The sequence below is a fragment of the Gordionus sp. m RMFG-2023 genome, chromosome 2 (genome assembly GCF_954871325.1).
Source record: "Gordionus sp. m RMFG-2023 chromosome 2, tfGorSpeb1-WG-v2, whole genome shotgun sequence".
NCBI classification, from domain to species: Eukaryota; Metazoa; Nematomorpha; class Gordioida; order Chordodea; family Parachordodidae; genus Gordionus; species Gordionus sp. m RMFG-2023.
Genome location: NC_088776.1, coordinates 43,605,933 through 43,626,816, shown reverse-complemented (window position 1 = coordinate 43,626,816; position 20,884 = coordinate 43,605,933). Strand labels below are relative to the sequence as shown.

Genomic DNA, 20,884 nt, shown 5'->3' with positions numbered 1-20,884 from the left:
TGATTTTGAACTCGGCTAATAACAATATTAAATTTGTTAATTTTCAATTAATATTTATTTAATTAGGGTTATATAATAATTTAAATAATAAAAGTCAATAAAGCTTCAACTGATAATGCTAAATTAATATTTAGTGAGTGATATTAATATTCTTTAACACAGATTTTGATTGCAAACTGACATTATAAATTATATGTAATAATCTAATCTAATAATTAAAATAGTATTCATTTAATAAAAATTAAGATAGTCTTATTAATTTTTTAATAAAATTAAATCTATATATTACTCAATAGAATTATAAAAGAAATTATTCGAAGGGCAATTAAAAATTTATTTTTAGCTCAAGGAGATATTAAGGAGCCATTAAAAAAAAATTTTTTTGCTTCAGGGGGCTATTCAAATTTTTCAGGGCTCAAGCCTCTGCGCTCCCCCCTAGCGACGTCACTGTTTAACATTGCTTAACTCTGAATATTTTTTATTTCCGCCACCGGAGAGTTTTGTAGGTGTTAGATTTTGTGATTATGTCTATATAAATTAAACCTAAGCTAGATGGATACCCTTTTCCTGTAATTAAGATTAAACCATCTGACTAATTGGCACTCACTTCTATTATATTGCTTGATGTATATTATTTAATACAATGCATTTTATCTAACTACACATTTTGTGGAGTAATTTTAAATTTAAAGATCCAGTAAATTCATGAATTCTAATAAGAAGCCTCTAAATGTTTGGTGTGATGGATGGTAAAATTTAATAAACTTTTAAATTATATTTTCTATAAGCTATGATATGGTTCATTTTGGGCATGCTAATCAATTACGCCAAGCTAAGCATATGGGTGATTATTTAATAGTTGGTGTTCATAGTGATGGTAAAAATAAGTAATATTTCAAAATTCATTTAAAATATAGAGGAAATCACAAAACACAAAGGCCCACCTGTTTTTAATGAAGAAGAAAGATATAAAATGGTAAAGGCAATTAAATGGGTTGACGAGGTAATGTAAATATATGATTTACATATATGTATTATAATAAAGATTGTAGAGAATGCACCATATATCACAACACTCGAAACTCTTAATAAATATGGATGCCAATTTTGTGTCCATGGAGGTTTAGTTATTAATATTTTATTATGCGATAATTTTTATCAAAGATAAGACCTTTTTAAACAATATTAATGGTATCAACCCAAATATAATTAAATAACCTAGAACATTGGGCCCTTTAGTCCAACACATAGGTCAGGCCAATGTTAGCAGCATGCCTAGTTCAAAGCTTGAAAAATATTAATGTAATATTTCCTTTCTATTCTTATTTTTTCTGGATTGATTATTGAATAAGAAAAATTTCAAAAATAATCAGAAATTAGGAGATATTTATTATATATTTTCTAATAAATATTAAAATAGATAAAACATCATTAAATCATTAAAGTTATTGCTAAATATTTAAATTTAATGCATAGCATTAAAATGGAGAATAAAATCAATATCTTAAGTTGAAATTTCTTCCCAATTGCCTTTTTTGAGCAACAATTTTGGCCACCAGACTCGGGGTGAGGTCTTAATGAGAAAAAAACAGATATATTTCATCAATATTATCATAATAGATAATATAGATTAATATTATTTTCTTTTTTATCAACTGAGAAATGTTTTTATAAATTCATTGCATAAAGTTTCTAAATTCTTTTTTTTATTTATAAAGGCTACAGAGTTTGAAATGTTTCAAAATAAAGAAATCTTATAAAAATTTTAATTTTTGAATATATTTTAAAAGAAAAATTTATTAAGAATGCTCAAACAAGTTTTTTAATCAAATTTTGCCTAAAATTCGAAATCTTTTTTATAAGTGATATTTGTAATTTTTATGCATATAACAATCAAAATTTAGATAACGATTTTGAACTTTAAAAAATTTAATTTTCTGATTTTTTTTCTCAAAATTTTATGCAAAAATAATCTTCGCAATATCTTGTAAGATTTTTCCAAATTTTTGTCATTTTTGAGTATTAGTTAAAGTATTGGGCAATACTGATACCATGAGTATCAATTCAATATCGATACTGATATCAATGCATCTCTGATTATTTTCACTTAGGCCTAACATGTTACCACAAATTTATATTTTTATTATAAACATTATAATATAAATTTAATGATTTTTATCAATAGATGATATAACCTTGACTTCAGATGGGGTGGACACTTATCATATAGTAAAGGCTGCAAACAGATATAAGTAAGAATGAATTATTAATCCTTTTATTAATTGATGCTATTGTAATATTTTAAATTAATCATTTCAAATTATTAAGGAATTTTATATGTCTTAAATTTAATCATATTTGTTTATATGATAACATTTTATTAACTAATTTATTAGAGAATGCAGTAGAACACAAGGAATTTCCACTACTGATTTAGTTGGAAGGTACAAATTATTTTTAATAGAATAAATTGATTTTACTATTAAATAAGTGAGTACACTATATAATAATTTAATAATTCTCTCATATTTAGAATGTTATTGTTGACTAAAACCCATCACGAAAGGGATGACGAAATTAGTTTGCACAAAGAAAATACCAATAACATAGGAAAAGTTAGTTACAACATTATATAAAAAATTTTTCATGAATGAGTTGTAAGATTAGCATTACACACTTAGTCTGCTTCTCCAAAAAATATTGTCTTCCAAATAATTAAAAATTAGCATTGGCGTACGCAGCGGGGGAGAGGGACAGGGGAACAAATCCCCCCCCCCCCCTTAAAGCCAAAAAATGCAGATGCCGGATTATATTTTTCAAAAATATTATTTGTTAATATTAATTTATATTTGTTAATATTTATTCCTATCTCATATATATATATATTTAATTACATTTATTTATCACATTCATCTACTAAGTTATTTTATCAATTAATTTCGATCTTAAGTTTTCCTTGGCGTAATTTACCTATTATTTAAAAATTTTAGTGGCGTAATATTTATCTAAATTTCTAGTCAAATAATAATTATCTCTGTAACTCCTTGTCCCTCAGGGAGAAAGAAATTGCAAGCTTGTTCAACGAGATCGAATCTCCGCCATCAAGCAGTAACAGCTTTTATGGAGTTAGAAGAGCCGATTATTAATGCTATTACTGAAATATCACAATGGCTTGAAAGAAATATTTCCTCAGAAGCAAAATTATTGGATTCAATACTTATTCCAAATTTTTTTCTCATTAGAATGTATTATTTAATTATACAACTACTTTATGTAATACTTTTCAAGAACATAACATTGACTTGATTAAGAAGATGAGAATAGCGGAGAGCATTTTATTAGAACTCAAGGAAATTAGAGCTAATGTTGATGAAGAATTTTATATGTTATTGTTGAGTCAAAAGCAAAGGTATACGTGTTTAATATTTGTCCCCCTCGACTTGCAGCAAGCAAGCTCATCGTCAAAACATTAATATAGGATCAGTAGAAGAATATTATAAAACAAATGTCCCCTCTCCCAACCTTTTTCATATGGTGATAGAAAAAAATATAAATATTTGTTAGATTCTTATCATGAAGATGTTAAAATATCTTATGATGCCTTAGCTGAATAACTATGATTTAAAGATTAACTATGGTTGATACAGTCCCAAAAAATGCTATGGATGCTTTGCATTATTTTAAACACATTTTAGATTATACTCTCAATGTATTAAAATGGTTATATATATTAGCAGCTCTTTAGTAAACTAATGAGAGAACATTCTCTTTTTTAGGAAGAATAACAGAGCCTTGCAGAGGTACTATTTGCAGGACACGGCCCAGATTTTTTAAAAAAAATTTTCCGGCCCAGGTTTTTTTTAAAAATATTTATCAGGCCCGGCCCGAATTTTTTTAAAATAAATTATATTTACTTTTGATTTTTATAGCTAATAATGGCGATTTATTTGGTTTTAAAATATACATCTCGGCCCGGATATTTTTTCTAAAAAAATTTTGAGGCCCGGCCCGGGTGTTTTTTTTAAAAAATTACGGGCCCCGCCCGGGTATATTTAAAAAATTAAAATACGGTCCGGCTCGGGAGGCGGACCTGCAAGTCTGTGAAAAACATACCTATGAAATACAACATCTGAAAGTAGATTGAACGATTTGGATCTTATGAATATTCATAGGCATTTAACGCTAAGCAAGGATAGATAATTGAAAAATTAGCTCAAAACATACAAAATACAATTATTCTTAAGAAACTTTTTGTGTATTAATTTATATTTCCAACATTTAAATTTTTTATACTTCATATATTTTAATTTAAAAGCTCAAAAAATTCAAATTTCAATTTTGGGTCATTTAAGTGATTCATATCGTGGGTTATATTCACTTTATATTTTATAATTCACATTTATTTTATAGTTTTTCAATGCCGGTTTATATATGTAATTTTTTTTAATTCACATTAGTTTAAAATTGTGTATTAGAAAAGTTATTAGTACTAATAAATTTATGCTTAGTATTTTTAATTAATAATATTTCTTAAAAAATTTTATCCCCCCCCCCCCCCCCAGACCAAATTCCTGCGTACGCGCCTGAAAATTAGGTTCGAGTTCATACAGGACTGTTTAATAATATTTAGGAAAGCTTATAATTTTTTAATGTAATAAAATAATTAGAATAATAAGATTTAGCAGATTTAAAATAAATCCGAATCCTTCTGATTTTTTAAAATTATAATATTTCTATCCAATTTAAAAAAAATAAATATATGCATTAAGTTCACCCAGTTCATTTTTACAGAAATCTGTTGATTATCATGATGGACTTTTCTATGAAATACTGATATCTGCATTGTTAATGATTATAGAATTTAAAAATATACACTTTATAAAAATATTACAAAGTTACAAATATAAAAATATATCATTAATCTGTGAACCCTAATTAGGGTTCAGAAATTTGAAAATTGTTTGGTTGGCCATTGAAACCACAAAACAAGGACCAATTTATAGACAAAGCATCAAACCCAGGGTAAAATAAATTAGGGGAGGATTCGAACCCCTCTCAGAAAATTCGTTTCGATTAAATTTCAGCTAAATGGAATTTAAATTCCTGAACCCTAATTAAGGTACATATTACCATTTTTTTTTATTAATAAAATTTATAAAAGTAAATTAAAAAGAATTACAAAAACTTTTCTTTCTTAAAGGTTTAAATCATCTTGATTCCTTCTTTAGTTAATTACCATTCTTTGGGTTAGGTTGAAATTGAAAGTATCTGCCTATACCATGAATACCGATGCATTTCTGGCTTTTAGCAGAATCCTGTTTGTATTTTAAGTAGCCTATATGTTGATCAAGGTTTGCGAAATTAATTAAAATGTTACTAACATGTTTTTTATGAATAATATTTTAAACATAAAAATATTTTGACAGTTTATAATTGCAAACTTTATTTTTTAATATCTCAAATTTTTACCAAAATGATTCTTTCGCCATGTTTTTAAGTTCAACTTATAATTTTTTAAAAATAGTGGTGTGGATTATATGAATATTTTATTTATATTATCCACAAACGAAATATTTTTTAAGGATTTATGTTTTTAAAAAAAAATAATATATTAACTTTTTTTAAAATTAATTTAGATAATAATTAGATAAATTATATTTATTTATCTTTTTCTTTTTTTAGTAACCAATATTTGTTTATTGGGAGGGTCTGTTTTTAAATTTCTCAGCACACTTAATAAAACGTTGGATCGACTTGATGAGTCGGTTTGCCTTAATAAAATTAATTGTTATATTATTTTATAAAAATTAAAAAATTTTATGTTTATAATCTTACTCGCTAGATCATCTTTCACACCATTTAACCTAATTATATTATTTTTTACCAAAAAAATTGCAAATATTTGATACAGGTGTACCAAAAATGCTGTAAAATATTGCTTGAAAGTTATATATATATTTTTTTTATAATTTTATGTTTCAATTGCTTTAAGAATAAGTTGTTATAATAATAAAATAAAATACCCTACAACATTTTTTTTGGCATTGCTTACTTGCAATGATGTTCAGAATTATATTCTTTGGAGGCCTCAACTTTTTTATCTTTCCAAATTTTTTTATTTTCCTTGTGGCAATTGCTGTGAAGATAAGTTGTTAAAATGATAAAATTAAATATCCTTTTTTTTTGATAATTTTATTAGAGATACAATGAAAGAGGGAATATTTTTTTACTAGATGTTACATAAAACAAAATAAAATGATCTTATCTTATTATTTTTATTATACTTAAACATTAATCTATGTTAAAGAAATTTTAAATGACACTTAAAAAAAATTTTTTTAGTAAAAAATTGATTAATTTTTACATAAAAATATATAAGTCATCATATCTTTTCTTTTGCTTAGTTAAAGATATTTTACGTAGAATAATTTATAATACTAAAATATTCATTTTAGTTATTAAATCTTAGTCAAAATCTTTTATTTTTGAAACTAATGTTTCTTTTTAAAAAAAAAATTTTTTTTCCTACACTTTATTTTATCGTATTTGATATATAAATTTAATTTAATATTTTATTCAATTTATAAATACACATAAACATTATATAATAAGAAATATATTCTATTCCACTAATACATGAATATTGATGTAATTTATTAATATATAAAATAAATGGTAGTTCATGGTCATGCGAAATTGCTTGGTAAGTAGTACCTATTTAATTAAAATATTAAATCTTAATTTATTTAGTCAATTGGTTGTCCACGATAGCCCAGCTCTAAATAGTGTTGCATATGATTTTAAAAATTTGTAAAATCATTAGGAATAAATTGATTAGTTGACTTTTGTGTATTGATGCATTATCCTTAACTATAATAGCAGCAGGTAGTAAAATGCTAATAATCTCCATTATCACGGAATAATATACCATTATATGATCTTTCCATGATTTTACATGTAAAACTTCACCACACCCTATGATGCAAAGTACATGTCACAATTGGAAGATTTGTCATATTGAGAAAAGTTGGAACCTAAAAAAATAAAAATATAATTAAATACTAAAATATGCTAATAAATCTTTATTCAATAATTAACTATAATTAAATACAAAGTGAAAAACATAATCAAAATAAAAGAAAAAAATTAAAATTTAAGTTAACAAAAATTAATCATTTTTCGCATCATAATTTCTCCATTATATATCCTTTTTCTTTAATTAACATTTACATAGTCTCCCAAGCGAATAAAAAGTTCTACATCCCACTTGTTAGAACTATTAAAGTATGAAAAAATCTACAAATATCACGCGTTTTTTTCTCATTTACATAGACGGGAATGATTTGAATAATGCATTTTTTTGTAATGCAAAAATGCAACAGTACACTTACATTTTTTCCTTTTGAGAGTTTAACCTAGTGTAAGAAAATAGAATCTTTCTCTGGAGATGTTTATCAGTCTTAGGCAATTGCCGAATATTGGTAGCTCCCGGTGTATTCCTATGATCCGGTTCTTTGCCTGCATTTTTTTTGGACCATCGGAGATTTTTGACTTATGAACCAGAAGGCAAATTCTCAATTATTTCTTTAAGTGTGAAGGTATTGATGGCTATTAGCAGGTCCATAATTTGTCTTTCAATGTTTGATGTGTCCTTGATTTTTTTGTGCATGAATTCTTTTAAAGTCTCACCAATATTCTGGGAATGTATCCCGTTTTATTTTATGAATAGAGGCCTTCGACATATTAACAAATTTAGCTATGTCCTTAAAACATCGAAAAGGTATTTAGTATTAAATTGCAAAAATATTAAAGTAAATGATATGTGATATTGTAAATATGTTTTTATATGTAAAATTATTCATATACATAATAAATATATTTTAAAAATTATTTTTTTTAATTACAAACTTCAAGTGCGGCACTTTAAAAAAAAATTGTTTAATATTTGTTTAACATACATTACATAATTGTTTAAGTATGATTAAAATAAAAATATAAGATCATTATATTTTATTTTAACATCTGGTAAAAAATATTTCCCCCTTCACTGTATGTTCATTATTCTATTCTCTGGAGGCTTAAACTATTTTATCTTTCTAAATTTTGTTATTCCTTGTGGGGTTAGAAATAGTTTCAGGCCAAATTCTTCTATATCCAGTGGTCTTAGATAACTTTTTCTGGTGCCAAAAACCTTCAATTAGTAAAACATTCTTCATTTTTTTATATTATCCTTGTGGAGCAAAAGATGATGTGAAGAACTCCTTTCTTACACCGAAAATTACCTGAGTTCAAGAAAATAGTTAAAAATACTTTTTTCATCTAATACCGATAATTAACTCATTTAAAAAGAAAATTGAAAAATATATTTTTTATTTTTCTTAAGAAGCAAAAAATAATAGCAGGGCTTACTTTCTACTATGCCCTGAAGTCCTTAAAAAAAAATTTTGAACCAAAAACCATTTTCTATTCTCAAAATGGCTGGAAAATTCTGTAATTTATAATCTTCATTCAGCAAAAATAAATAAATAATGGCGGTATCCAAAGTTCACAGAATTTTTTTCTGATACTAACTTTTAACTAGTCTTAAGCCCATTAGTTCGGATATTGATTACAAAAATTGAGGCTGGGTTGGATTTTAATTTTAACAATAAACCTGATTTTTTCTTTAACCAAGTTTGGTTTTCTAAAATTTTAAACCTGGTACGATTCAAGCAGGTTCATAAAACGGACCCGGTTAAGGTTTATCTCTTGTTTAGAAACATCAATCTAATTTTTAAGTCAATTTTTATTGTTAAATTAGGAATGGTTGGGTGGGGCAAAGCTCACCTTTAATATTATATCTCACTCAAATTTCCATAATAAGCTTAGATATTTTAAACGCACATTAAGGTAACCCTAAATTAATATAAATATAAAAATTTTAAATGTATTGATAAAATAAAATTTATATATAACTTTTTGTAAAGTTAGCCTAAAAAAGTGAAAAATTGCGATTAACTATTATATGGCATATTTTTAGTAAAAAAATTATTTATTTAATCTCTAATCATTAATAAATTACAGAGCTTGAAAAAAGTCAAGATTTTTCTTTTTTTTTAAAAAATTAATTACAAAATATTTACTTTAAAGATTTTTAACAAAAATATTTGGAATAGGTAAAATTTGATCAAAAATTTGAAGATATTTTTCAAACTTTGTTAAATTCTGCATTTTTATAAAATTATTGAAATATCAAACATTTTAAACATTATATATATTTAGTTTTTTTAAAAAAATTACCGAGTACAAATGTGGGAATTAGTAACACCCCTGCGAAAATCAAACGTTAATTGGAAACTATCAAATAAAAAAACTTTGTACATAATTAGAGAAATATGAAAGTTATGAAAAAATCAGGTCAAAATTTCACGTTAGTAACAATTTTAAAATCTCTGGGGTATCCAGTATGCCACTCATAAAATTTTTTTAAAACGATTTTAAAAATCTGAATTACATTTTTTTAAGGATATTATTGGATTGTATCATATATAAACCACATGGAAATACATTTTCCATTTTTTTGTAATTATAAATTTAATAAATTTAAAAAAAAATTAGAACGGAGACCCTCGTTTACATTGAGTTTAAACGCAGGTTTGCAAAAAAGGTCCCTCTATTGGGTTCATAACTTAGAGTTTGGTTTGATAAAACCATGTTTTATTTAAATTTATGCCAGGCCATGTTTAAATCATTTATAAATTTTTTAAAACTAAAAAATATTATATATAATGCTGATTCCCTCACCTTGGTATTGGCCAAAAATGGGTCTGATGCATTTCTGGTTAATTTTTAAATATTTTGAATAACACCATGTGACCAGAATAACTGATCTTCAAATTCTTATTTCGATCTAGGACTATTTTTTTCTCGAAAGAAGCATAAAAAGTGAAATTTATTTATAAAAATATTGGCCCGAGCCTTTTGTTTTGAAATTAATCAATTATATTTTATTTTATAAAATTATCAGGATAAACAAGCTCAGAGTCCTTGGACGGGAACATCTCAGTTTTTACCCACCACCAGGAAAATCATACAATTTTCTTCGGGAAAGGCTCCAAAAGTTTGAGATTTTTAAACAAATTTTAATTATTTTCAATTCTTATATGATAGAAGCACCTTTAAATATAAAAAATATGAATCTTGGGTGATTTCATGACAAGTGATTCGCACGGTCATTTTTAAAAATGAATGAATTGCCATAGAGGTTAAATAGATTGTGCACTTTATACAATCCAAATTTTAATGCACTAGCTCAAATATATCCCGAGTTATGGGTCTTCTAAGTTCAATGAGAGCCTTTTCCTCTTTTGACGAATCTTAAAATACTCAAAATATTTTTGGTCTAAAGTAACAAATTTTATAATTTTGTAGCCCTTAAAGTTTTCCTTAAGAAAAGTAAAAATTATTTTAAAATATCTTTAGTGTCTTTGTATCCGGTAAAATAAAAAAAATTAATTTGAAAGTGCCCCATTTAAAATGATGAAACTCATGAAATGTGTTTATTGCCAATATATTTACATATTTAAGTAAAAATATTAATGGAGAGAATCTAAATTTTATTTAGGAATAGAAAAATCAATTATAAATGGCGCTTGAAGCGTCAACTTATCAAATATGTTTATTACCTTATTTAAATATTTAAGTAAAAAATAATAATGGAGAGAATAAGAATTAAAATTTTATTTAGTTTTTATATTTTTTAGGTATAAAAAAGCAATTATAGAGGACGCTATCTATGATGATAATTATAATATATTTTCTTTATTGGAGTACAAAAATATGTATTTTAAAAAAATTTCAGTATATATATTATGGAAATATTAATGATTATTTATAATAGAAAATTTATATTCTTATATTTATCCTCTATAACTGATTTATTTATTCCTAAAATTATAAAAACTAAATAAAATTTTAATTCTTATCTTTTCCATTAATATTTTTTACTTAAATATTTAAATATATAATAAGCATATTTGATGAGTTTCATCGTTTCAAACGCCCTTTATAATTGATTTTTCTCTTCCTAAAATTATAAAAAACTGAATAAAATTTAAATTCTTATTTTCTCCATTAATATTTTTGTTTAAATATATAAATATATTGATAATAAACACATATGAGTTTCATCATTTTAAATATGGCACTTTTCAAATTAATTATTTTTGTTTTACCGGAAATACAACTACATTGAATATTTTTAAAATAATTTTTGCATTTTCTCAAGGAGAATTTTAAGGGCTACAAAATTATATAAAGTTTGTTACTTTAGACCAAATATATTTTGAGTATTTTAAGATTCTTTAATAGAGAAAAAGGCTCCCATCAAACTTTGAAGGCCCATAACTCGGGATATATTTGAGCCAGGGCATTAAAATTTTGATTTATATACAATCTATTTAACCTTCATGACAAGTTTCATACACATTAAAAATGGTTGACCAAAAATAACGTTATTTTGGTCAGTTTTTCATGAAATTACCCTCTTGCATAATTATTCCTTATTCTACGTCAGGCTGAAAGTTTTGGCTTAGCCTCCAATTTCCAGCTATTTTTCTTTGATTATATTATCGTATCGATTAATTATTCTAACTAACGATGATTATTTATTGATACACAAAGCCCGGGGATAGGATTGTGTACGTCGCAGGCGCTTTCGATCTTTTTCACGTCGGTTTGTTGGATTTTATTGAGCGAGCCTCAAAAGAGGGCGATTATTTGATAGTTGGATTACACGCTGACAAGGTATTTTTATGCTTTGGTTTTATTATTCAATTTGTTTTACCCTCAGATCTCCTTTTGAATCGATTTTACAGGAGAATTAATTTTTACAAAGCATACTTTAAATTTACTTATTTATTCTATTTAGATTTTAATGTTGAATAATTTGTTGAAAATTCTCATAATAGTAGTGACTTTTAATAATGAACCCTAATAGAGGGGGAAATTTTTTTAAATACTTACTTTTAATTTCCTAGCGACAAATTTCTGAGATATTATTTCTTCAATTTATTAATCTTAACATCAAAATTTAGGAATCAATATTAATCACCATTAACATCATTCCTAATTAATATTCCATCAAAATTATACAAATTTTGATTGGCATATTCTATTATATAATTAAGAATCAATAATATAAGAATAATTCTATATTAATAATTTGAAATACTAAGACAAGCCACCCATTTATGGATAAGAGGCACTCACGGGTTCATATATTATAATAATAAAATCAAAAAAAAACTACAGTATAAATCAAAAATTTATCGCTAATTATAATATATTGTAATAAGAATTTATTAAATACAAAATTTAAGTACATAATTTCTCCAGCAAATCGGTATTCATATCCTTAGATCCAGTATCTTTTTTTTAACTTGATCATTCACTATAGGTAGTCACACGTTGGGATGATGGTCCAGGATCTGGGTCTGCTATATCTCTACCACTTTTATAAAAATAATGGAAAATTTAAGAATAACCCCTCATCTAAATAAATATAAATGTCTGAATCACACTTCATAAGATAGGAAAGTTTCTGATTCATCCATCATCAAATAAATATGAAAATTCTTATTGCCCGTCATTCTTGACGTGTTATCATCTAGAATCTTATATTTTTGATAACAGGTTCTTAATAGATCCCTAAAATATATGTAAATTTAAGGCATAGTCACAACTTTTTTTTTAATATTCATGATAGCGTTCTTTATTTCCTTGTATCCAATAATTTCTTAAAATGCTTGAAGCATTAAAATCGTACTTTCTTTCAATTAACAATCCAACAATTATCAGAAATTTTTTTGTAAATGATTTAAATAAGGTATATTTGTGGTATGCCTATTCCTTTAGGTTCATTAAATCAGATGTGACCTTTATAGGCATGATTTATTCCAAACCCAGCCCTTGTCAGGAGTAAAAATTGCCCAAGCCCATATTCAGAAATTTAAATTATTGTTTTTAATGAAAATAAACAATATTTCAGAGTATTAGGTAATTTTGTTTGCAATACTGAAATTTATTATTATTAGCGAAAAAAAATGCAATATATTTTTAAGTTTGAGAGTTTTAAATGAAAAAATTTTAAACCTACGATCATTAAAATTTTCTATAAAAACTCAGGCCTGGCTAACACACGTTGAAAAATATATTATATCTTACACCTTATGAACCACAAGTCGTCCTATGAAGATCTTATTGAAATGTTGAACCATTTTGAATCATTTAAATAAAATATTTGTTAACATAATTTTAAAAAAAAAATCCATTTAAAAAAGCAATATTTGAAACAAATGTTAAAAAATTTAAATGACACAATGAAAGATAATTTATTAAATGTATAAAGATGTAGCATTTTATATTTTGTTTTAGTAAGAACCTCTAGAAGAATCGAAATGTTTCCAATCGGTGGAAATTAAAAATGTTCCCATGTAATCAGATTTAGAAAAGTTTATAGTTTTAAAAAATAAAAATGTTTCTGTTCAACTAATTTTGCAACTTTCAGATGTGTTGAATATGCAAAACCTGTTCTACTTCAAAAATGGGTCATTTTTCTTATATTCCAATCCTTGAACAATGTAGTAAACTGCTATTAAAGCAAGCTTCATTTTTTTCTATATCAGCTCATAATGCCAACATTAAAAGAATCTTTTCTTTAATCAATAGTCAAATGAGAGGAATAAGTTGTCCTTGTTCATTCTGCCAAAATTTCTATAAATTTTTAAAGAAAAAACCAAATATGAAATAAAAAAATATGATTTTTGGGTTTACGATTTTATCTAGTAAAGAAATAATTGGATTTTTCAATTCTTTTAACAAATTTCTCACATCTGGACGCGATTTTTACCCTTCTCACTTATAATTTTATATTAAATCTACACTAATTTCAAAGAATTATTTAAATGCTTTTAAAACCTTCTTAAATACCTTTTTAAACAAAGAACTCCCATCATAGATCCGAATCAATTATGGGGCCAACCTGATTGCCTAAACAGAAACTCTATGGTGGTATTCACCCCATTGCAATTGGCTATTTAGAAGATTTTCAGCAAAAATAATTGCCACAGGTTAAAACCCAGTTTTAAATTACAAAGTGTACGTATCAATTAGGATTTGATGTTAAGGGAAAAGGTAAAATGGCTTCACATGCCATTCGTATTATATTCAAAATTCTCCTTCTAACATGGCTATTATCAAAGTAGACTTTAAAATTTCAATAGCATAATTGTTTTTATCCCAACTTTCTTGATTATTCCAAATCCCTAGACATACGCTTTTATTCAGCCCAAATGTCATTAATTTATCAAGTTGCAAAATTACAGACCTATAAAGTGATAATTCATAAAGTACTGTAACATAAATTACCAAAATCTTTAACATCTTCTGATGAGGCATCTTGGGTAGTATATAAAATCATTACTATTAAAAATAAAATATATGATCCATCGCATTTATATTAACTAACGTGATAGAAATTACTATTTGCTTAACTTGGTATAATGATTATTATTGTATAAAATTGACCATAAATAAATTGGATAAATTTGAATGACATTTTTTGAGGATTATGTATATATATGGTTGAAAATTCATAAATTTTGATGTTAAAATTAATAAAATGAAGAAAGATATTTCCAAAATTTGTCATTTATTTTGTCTGAAAATAAAAGTAGTATTTAAAAAAAAATTCCAGATAAAAGTTGAAGATTAAGAAATTGGTTCCTTGACCAGAATTTTTTTTTATTGAACATTTCCCTTATATTTTTCAAAACATATTTATTATTACAATTTACTGTTTCCTAGACCCTTATATAATTACATCGACAATCATATAGTCAGTTTACCTCATTCAAATTTTTACAATTCATGGCCACATGTCCGGCTCTTTTACATTTAAAACAAAAAGTGAATCGTCTTCATCTGATTCCAACAATAAAACTTATTTGTGTAAATAATTCCGTAAATTTTTCTTACAGTGGAATCCCATAATACAGACTTTCTTAAAGGAAACAAACCCATATTTTGTTTTTTCACGATACAAGTTTCAGCTTTATGTCCTTTATAAACACATCGGTTTCAAATAATATTATTTCTTTTAAAATTAAAATTGGTGCTGATTTTTTTATGCCTTGAAAACAATTTTTTAGATTATGACCTTTTTTTTACCACATATTTAACAGCTAGGTAAATATCCTTTCTATTATTCATTTTATATACATTACGGGATATAACTTTACTTAAATCTTTTAATTCTTTTAGTATTCCAAACATTCGAAATGATCATTAATATTCGCATTCAATTTTTTAATCACATTAGGTTCACCATTTGATTTCATATTAAATTCCTTTCTAAAATTTTCAATGTACATGAGGCATTATCCGACACCACGGAACCTTTATTTAATCCATGAAATACCAATTTTTAATCCATTCCTTCATTATATTCAAAACTAAATTTATCTTAATTAATATTTTACAATTTACCTGATGAAACATCTACTTAAAAGCACAAAGTTTTGTCCAACACATCTGGAGTTAACGGATTTACTAAAAAAAACTTTTTATCAAACGATTGAAAATTATAAAGGATTATATAATGTTAAAAACAAACAAGCTATAACTAAATTGGGAATTAAATAAAACTATTAAGAATTTTATAATAAAAAACTTGATTGAGTAAAACCTTGCTAAAATACAGTAATTATAATGATAATTAAAAATCATCTCATTTTTTTTGTTTAAATTACTAAAAAAAAATTTTTTTAATTGCCTTGCATTGTGCTTCTTATTGATATATAAATTATAAATGACTCAAGTGTTAACAGTAAAATCATCTACAATTCATAAGATAAGTATTTTAAACCTGGAATACATTACCCCGGTAATATCAGATTTTTAAATTTAAAAAAACGCGCTCAAAAATTGACTTAAAGTTGAAAAAATAACACATTGTCACTAACATATATATTTAAACTAGGTTTTGGGTAAACCACAATTACCTGGGCTAAGAATCCTGGTCAGTCGTCGCCATTTTCTTAGTTCAACTCTTATCTGGAATTTTTTAAATACTTACTTTTAATTTCTTAGACAAAATAAAACGACAAAAATCTCGGAAATGTATTTCTTTAATTTATTAATTTTAACATCAAAATTTATGAATTTCCAATAATAATCACCATTTCCAATATTGCGTAATATATATAAAAAACATTATTCCTAATTAATATATAACCAAAATTATACAAATATTGATTGGCCTATCCTGTTATTTAATAACATATAATCCAAATTAAAAAAAATTAACAATTCAATAAGAATAATCCGAAATCCTATGGACAGAAATATTCCGGGAAATTAAAAAATATAAGAGAATCATGAGAAATTCTCACAAAAAAAACATTTTGTCAAAAAGATAAAATAATAACACCATAATTTTATAACCTTAACAATGGTTATAATTGAAGTTACTTCACTTGACATAGTAGAACTAGAGCATTAAATTAGGCCTTATCATTTGGCTTTTTAGAGAAAGCTAACTCATTCCTAGCAAAAAAATACCCTGTATATGATTTAATTTATAAATATTAATATATATATAAATAACTTTGTCTTTAAGAACTTAATACTACTATTTGCAGGTTACTAGAAAATTTATACACTTTTACATGTACTGCCATTTTGATGATTTAGAAATGCCAATTAATATTAAATAGTTTTTGGTGCATACAAAGATAAATATATTTATTATATTAAATTACATAATAATGATAATTATCCCCCACAATCTTCGATATATATATAATGTAACTTGAATAATGATAAATAAAAAGATATAATAAATAATACGAGGTAAACTTACAATTTTAAGAAATGAGTAGGTGTTTAATTTACCTCTAAACATATCTATTCCAAAGAAAATTAAATTAAGTAACTTTTTAAAATGGTTTAAACAAATCAAGGATGTTTTGATCAATAAGAATAGCTTATAATATCAGAAAAATTCTATGCCTTTACATCTCTAAACCAAAATATCATTAAAAAGAATATTAATTTACATCAATATCTAATTATTGTTATATTTTTTCCTTAAATTAGGTGGTGAACAGGTATAAAGGCTGCAATTATCCTATAATGAATCTTCACGAACGTGTATTAAGTGTGTTGGCCTACAAGGTATTAAAGTTTTTTTTATAACTTTTGGGGATATATTTAATCCTTTTCATCCATGTTATAATATTAATACATTCCATAGAGAACTGCAAAGTAATTTTTTCGCAACCCGAGCCCGAATTAAAAAAATTTTTTGTCCGAGCCCGAGCCCGAGCACACATTTTTTAGTCCAACCCGACCCGAATAAAATTTTGCAATTTAAGTTTTAATATTATAATAACCAAAAAAAAATTTATGTGTATTTATTCAGTTCAGCCACCTTAAATAAAAGTTTATATGACGGCCATAATCTATTCAAGATATATATTAAGTTGCATTTTATTAAATTTGTAAAAAATATTATAAAACGATTAATATACAAGAGAATTTAAAAATTATAACGATTATATAATACAATAAGCATCATTTATGCGAATATAGAAATGATATAAAAGTTAATAAATATATAAAAAATATAATGAACATATTATATTATATTGACTTCATCAATATCATTATCAAAATTATCACAAAGTGAATAATTATGATATATAAATAAAGAGGCGTCCAGTTTATCTGGCTTTAAACGAGTCCTTCTCTCCTCAAAGGCCCTACCAGCAGCTGAAAACGCCCTTTCACTGCTAGCCGCCTAAAATAATTTAATAAGATCATATTTTATGTATAAATATCTAACCTGTTGTTATTGAATTATATACATAAATAAATTTGCATATAATACAAATGACATAATTAAGTTTTTCTTTATTTTCATCATATATAAATGAAAATTTCTTCCATACATCGGATTTTCCATTAAGATTCTCCTTACTTCATACTCTTTTATCTTAATCTTTTCACCAATTTTTTTTAATTTTGCATCCATTGAGATATTTTTTTTAATATGGCTTTGTCTAAAATCTAAAAAAAATATTTAAAATGACTTTAATCAATTAGACTGAAATAAACAGAGTTGAGCAGTACTGCGAATACTTGTATCTAAAGATACATGATACAAGATCCCTTTATATCTTGTACTCAGTATATTTTGACATTTTTAATAAGATACTGATATCTGTATTTAAGATCCTTAATTCTGAAAAGAATTTTGTATCTTTTTCATTTTCTTGACAAAAGATACAGATACAGATTTTTTTTAATATTCATGTTTTAAATTTTACATATCACAGTATACATCTTATTTTCTTTGAGAATCTTGTATTAATTTCCTAATTTTTTCTGCCATATTTTAAAATATTGACAACCAAAATTAGCTGGAAAATTTACAACTCATATTAAGGTAGATAGATAAAAAAATAATAATACCAAAACGAAATAAGTAAAGATTATATTTTATATATAAATGTAACTTAGAATATCATTACCAATTTTATATAATATTTTTTAATTTCTAGGATGATTAACATTTATGGTAGTGAAATTTAAATTAGAAATAAGTTCCCCTGAATCAAATCCCAATCTTAAATTTTATATGGAGATTTTTAAAAACAAATGTTAAAAAAGACAATGTATAATAGGCTAGATAAATAATAAATAAAACTTATCTTTAGTACATAAAATATGTCTTATCTTGTAATTCACGGGAAACACACAATTTAGTGATAAAATAGTTTGGTATCCGGTTGTTATGTTTATAAAATAATAATTAATGACATGACATGTTAATATGATTGACATTTTAATCCTAAAATGTGATAAATATTAAATAATATGATTTTATTATTAATATTATAAATTATACTGACTATTTAAGATATTAATATTATTATTTATTTTTGGGTCGGGTTTTCGGGTCGGACAGCTTTTACAACCCGAGCCCGAACCCGAGAAAATTTTTTTGATGTCCGAACCCGACCCAAGCCTCCGAACCCGAGGCTCGGGTCGGGCTACGGACAACCCGTGCAGTTCTCTAACATTCCATTTAAAATAATTCCCTGTTTTAATTAACTTAGTATTATATAATTAATTTATTTTATAATCTTACCCTAATTTTTTATCTTAATAGGGATTAATTTTACTCTAATAATTCAGTAATAAACCCAATTTCATGCTGAAAATTAATTCTAAATCTTTTTCAAGTATGCCTTTTTACTTTTTATAATATTAAAAATATGTAAGTCAAGAAAAAGTATGAATATTTTGTTAAATATTACTTGACCAGTTTTATAAAATATTTTACCTTTTATTTCATTATTTTTATAAATTAGTATGTGTCAGAAGTGGTCATAGGTGCTCCTTATTCTGTAACTCCCGAGCTAATGGATCATTTTGCCGTGGATATTGTTTGCCATGGGGTAACCCCCGTTTCTCTAGATTTTGATGGCTCTGACCCCTATGCCGAACCTAAACGTAGGGGCAAGTTCAAGTTGGTGGATAGTGGAAATACACTTACCACATCAGATATAGTTCAAAGGATCATTACTAATCGGTTCCTAATATTTTGAATACCATTTCTGATATATTGTTAAGGATAATCTTTAATTGGCATTTAAAAAAATATGGCTACAGTTTTGTTGAATGATGAAAATATGCATCAGTTAGCATTTATATATTGATATAAATTATAAAGATAGTTTGGAATCAGGGTTCAGAATATTTGGAGGGATTTTGTTTCTTAGATTTGGGCTGTTCCAATCTGCTACAAAACTTGGATATATGAATAATATGTCTTCCTAGAGGGTTTAGTTTTAAAGGCAAAATAATTTTAATAATGGGATTCGGGCAAGGTTAATTTTTTGAAATGTTAGGTCAACCTATAAAACAAAAAGTAATTAGATATAAATAAATTAATGAAAATTATGTGTTTTGAAAAATGAATCTTGGGCTACTAATATTTAAAATGATTTTATATATTTACAAATTAATTCAAAAAATAAAATATAATTTTTTAAAGATGTAAAATGGAAAATGGCTATTAATCTAAAAATTTAATATATTATTGTGTATTTAGTTAATTGATTTTATTGTTAATTGCCAAATAATATAAAATATATTAATAAGGGGGAATTTTAGGTTAAAATTGATTAATATTTATCAGTAATCACAAATTTGTTTGTTAGAGTTAACTTCGAGGTCAGAAATGCTAAAAAGGAAAAGAAGGAAAGAGACATGTATGATAAATTATATTTGCAACCCTGTAAAAACAACATTATAATATCTAACAATGGATCGATAGGCATTCCCCCAGTAAATCAATAAAGCAAAAAATATACCATGTGATTAATAAGTATACCACATGCATGATTTTTATTGTATCAAATATATTAAATTATTAGTTTCTTAGATTTATTTGTTACTTATATTTATCTTTGTAAAAACGTGATCTTTTTTAAGTAATCTTTATATAAACATTTAATTTATTGTAATTATACATTTTTATAACCTTTTAATAAACCAAAAAAGTAATGATATTAAATTTAAAAATAGTATTAAATTTAATTAGTACTTAACATTTATCTGTTTATCATTTGCACTTGAGCATCATTAAACATTCACTAGAACAATTAACAGTATCATAAACACATTTCAATTTTTAAAATAACATTTTATATATATCTTATATTTGCTCATTATTCTTATTGTATATTCTTATAACTGATATTTTTTTTATATAAAATTAGATTACAAAATTATTATATGTGTAAAGATTTTTTTTATAATAAAAGCAAATATAGCT

At 24.9% G+C, this 20,884-nt stretch overlaps 1 protein-coding gene across 1 annotated transcript; it reads left to right on the top strand.

Moving 5' to 3' along the window:
• The first annotated feature begins 647 nt into the window (after positions 1-647).
• Positions 648-20,727, top strand: LOC135924581 (ethanolamine-phosphate cytidylyltransferase-like). The gene is made up of 12 exons (XM_065459655.1): positions 648-749; positions 789-877; positions 918-1,003; positions 1,046-1,121; positions 2,186-2,252; positions 2,397-2,444; positions 2,534-2,615; positions 10,007-10,099; positions 11,662-11,784; positions 17,137-17,214; positions 19,416-19,636; positions 20,268-20,727. Exons 1-12 carry the CDS (start codon positions 706-708, stop codon positions 20,404-20,406), a joined length of 1,146 nt encoding a protein of 381 aa, XP_065315727.1. The 5' UTR covers positions 648-705; the 3' UTR covers positions 20,407-20,727.
• The last annotated feature ends 157 nt before the right edge of the window (positions 20,728-20,884 follow it).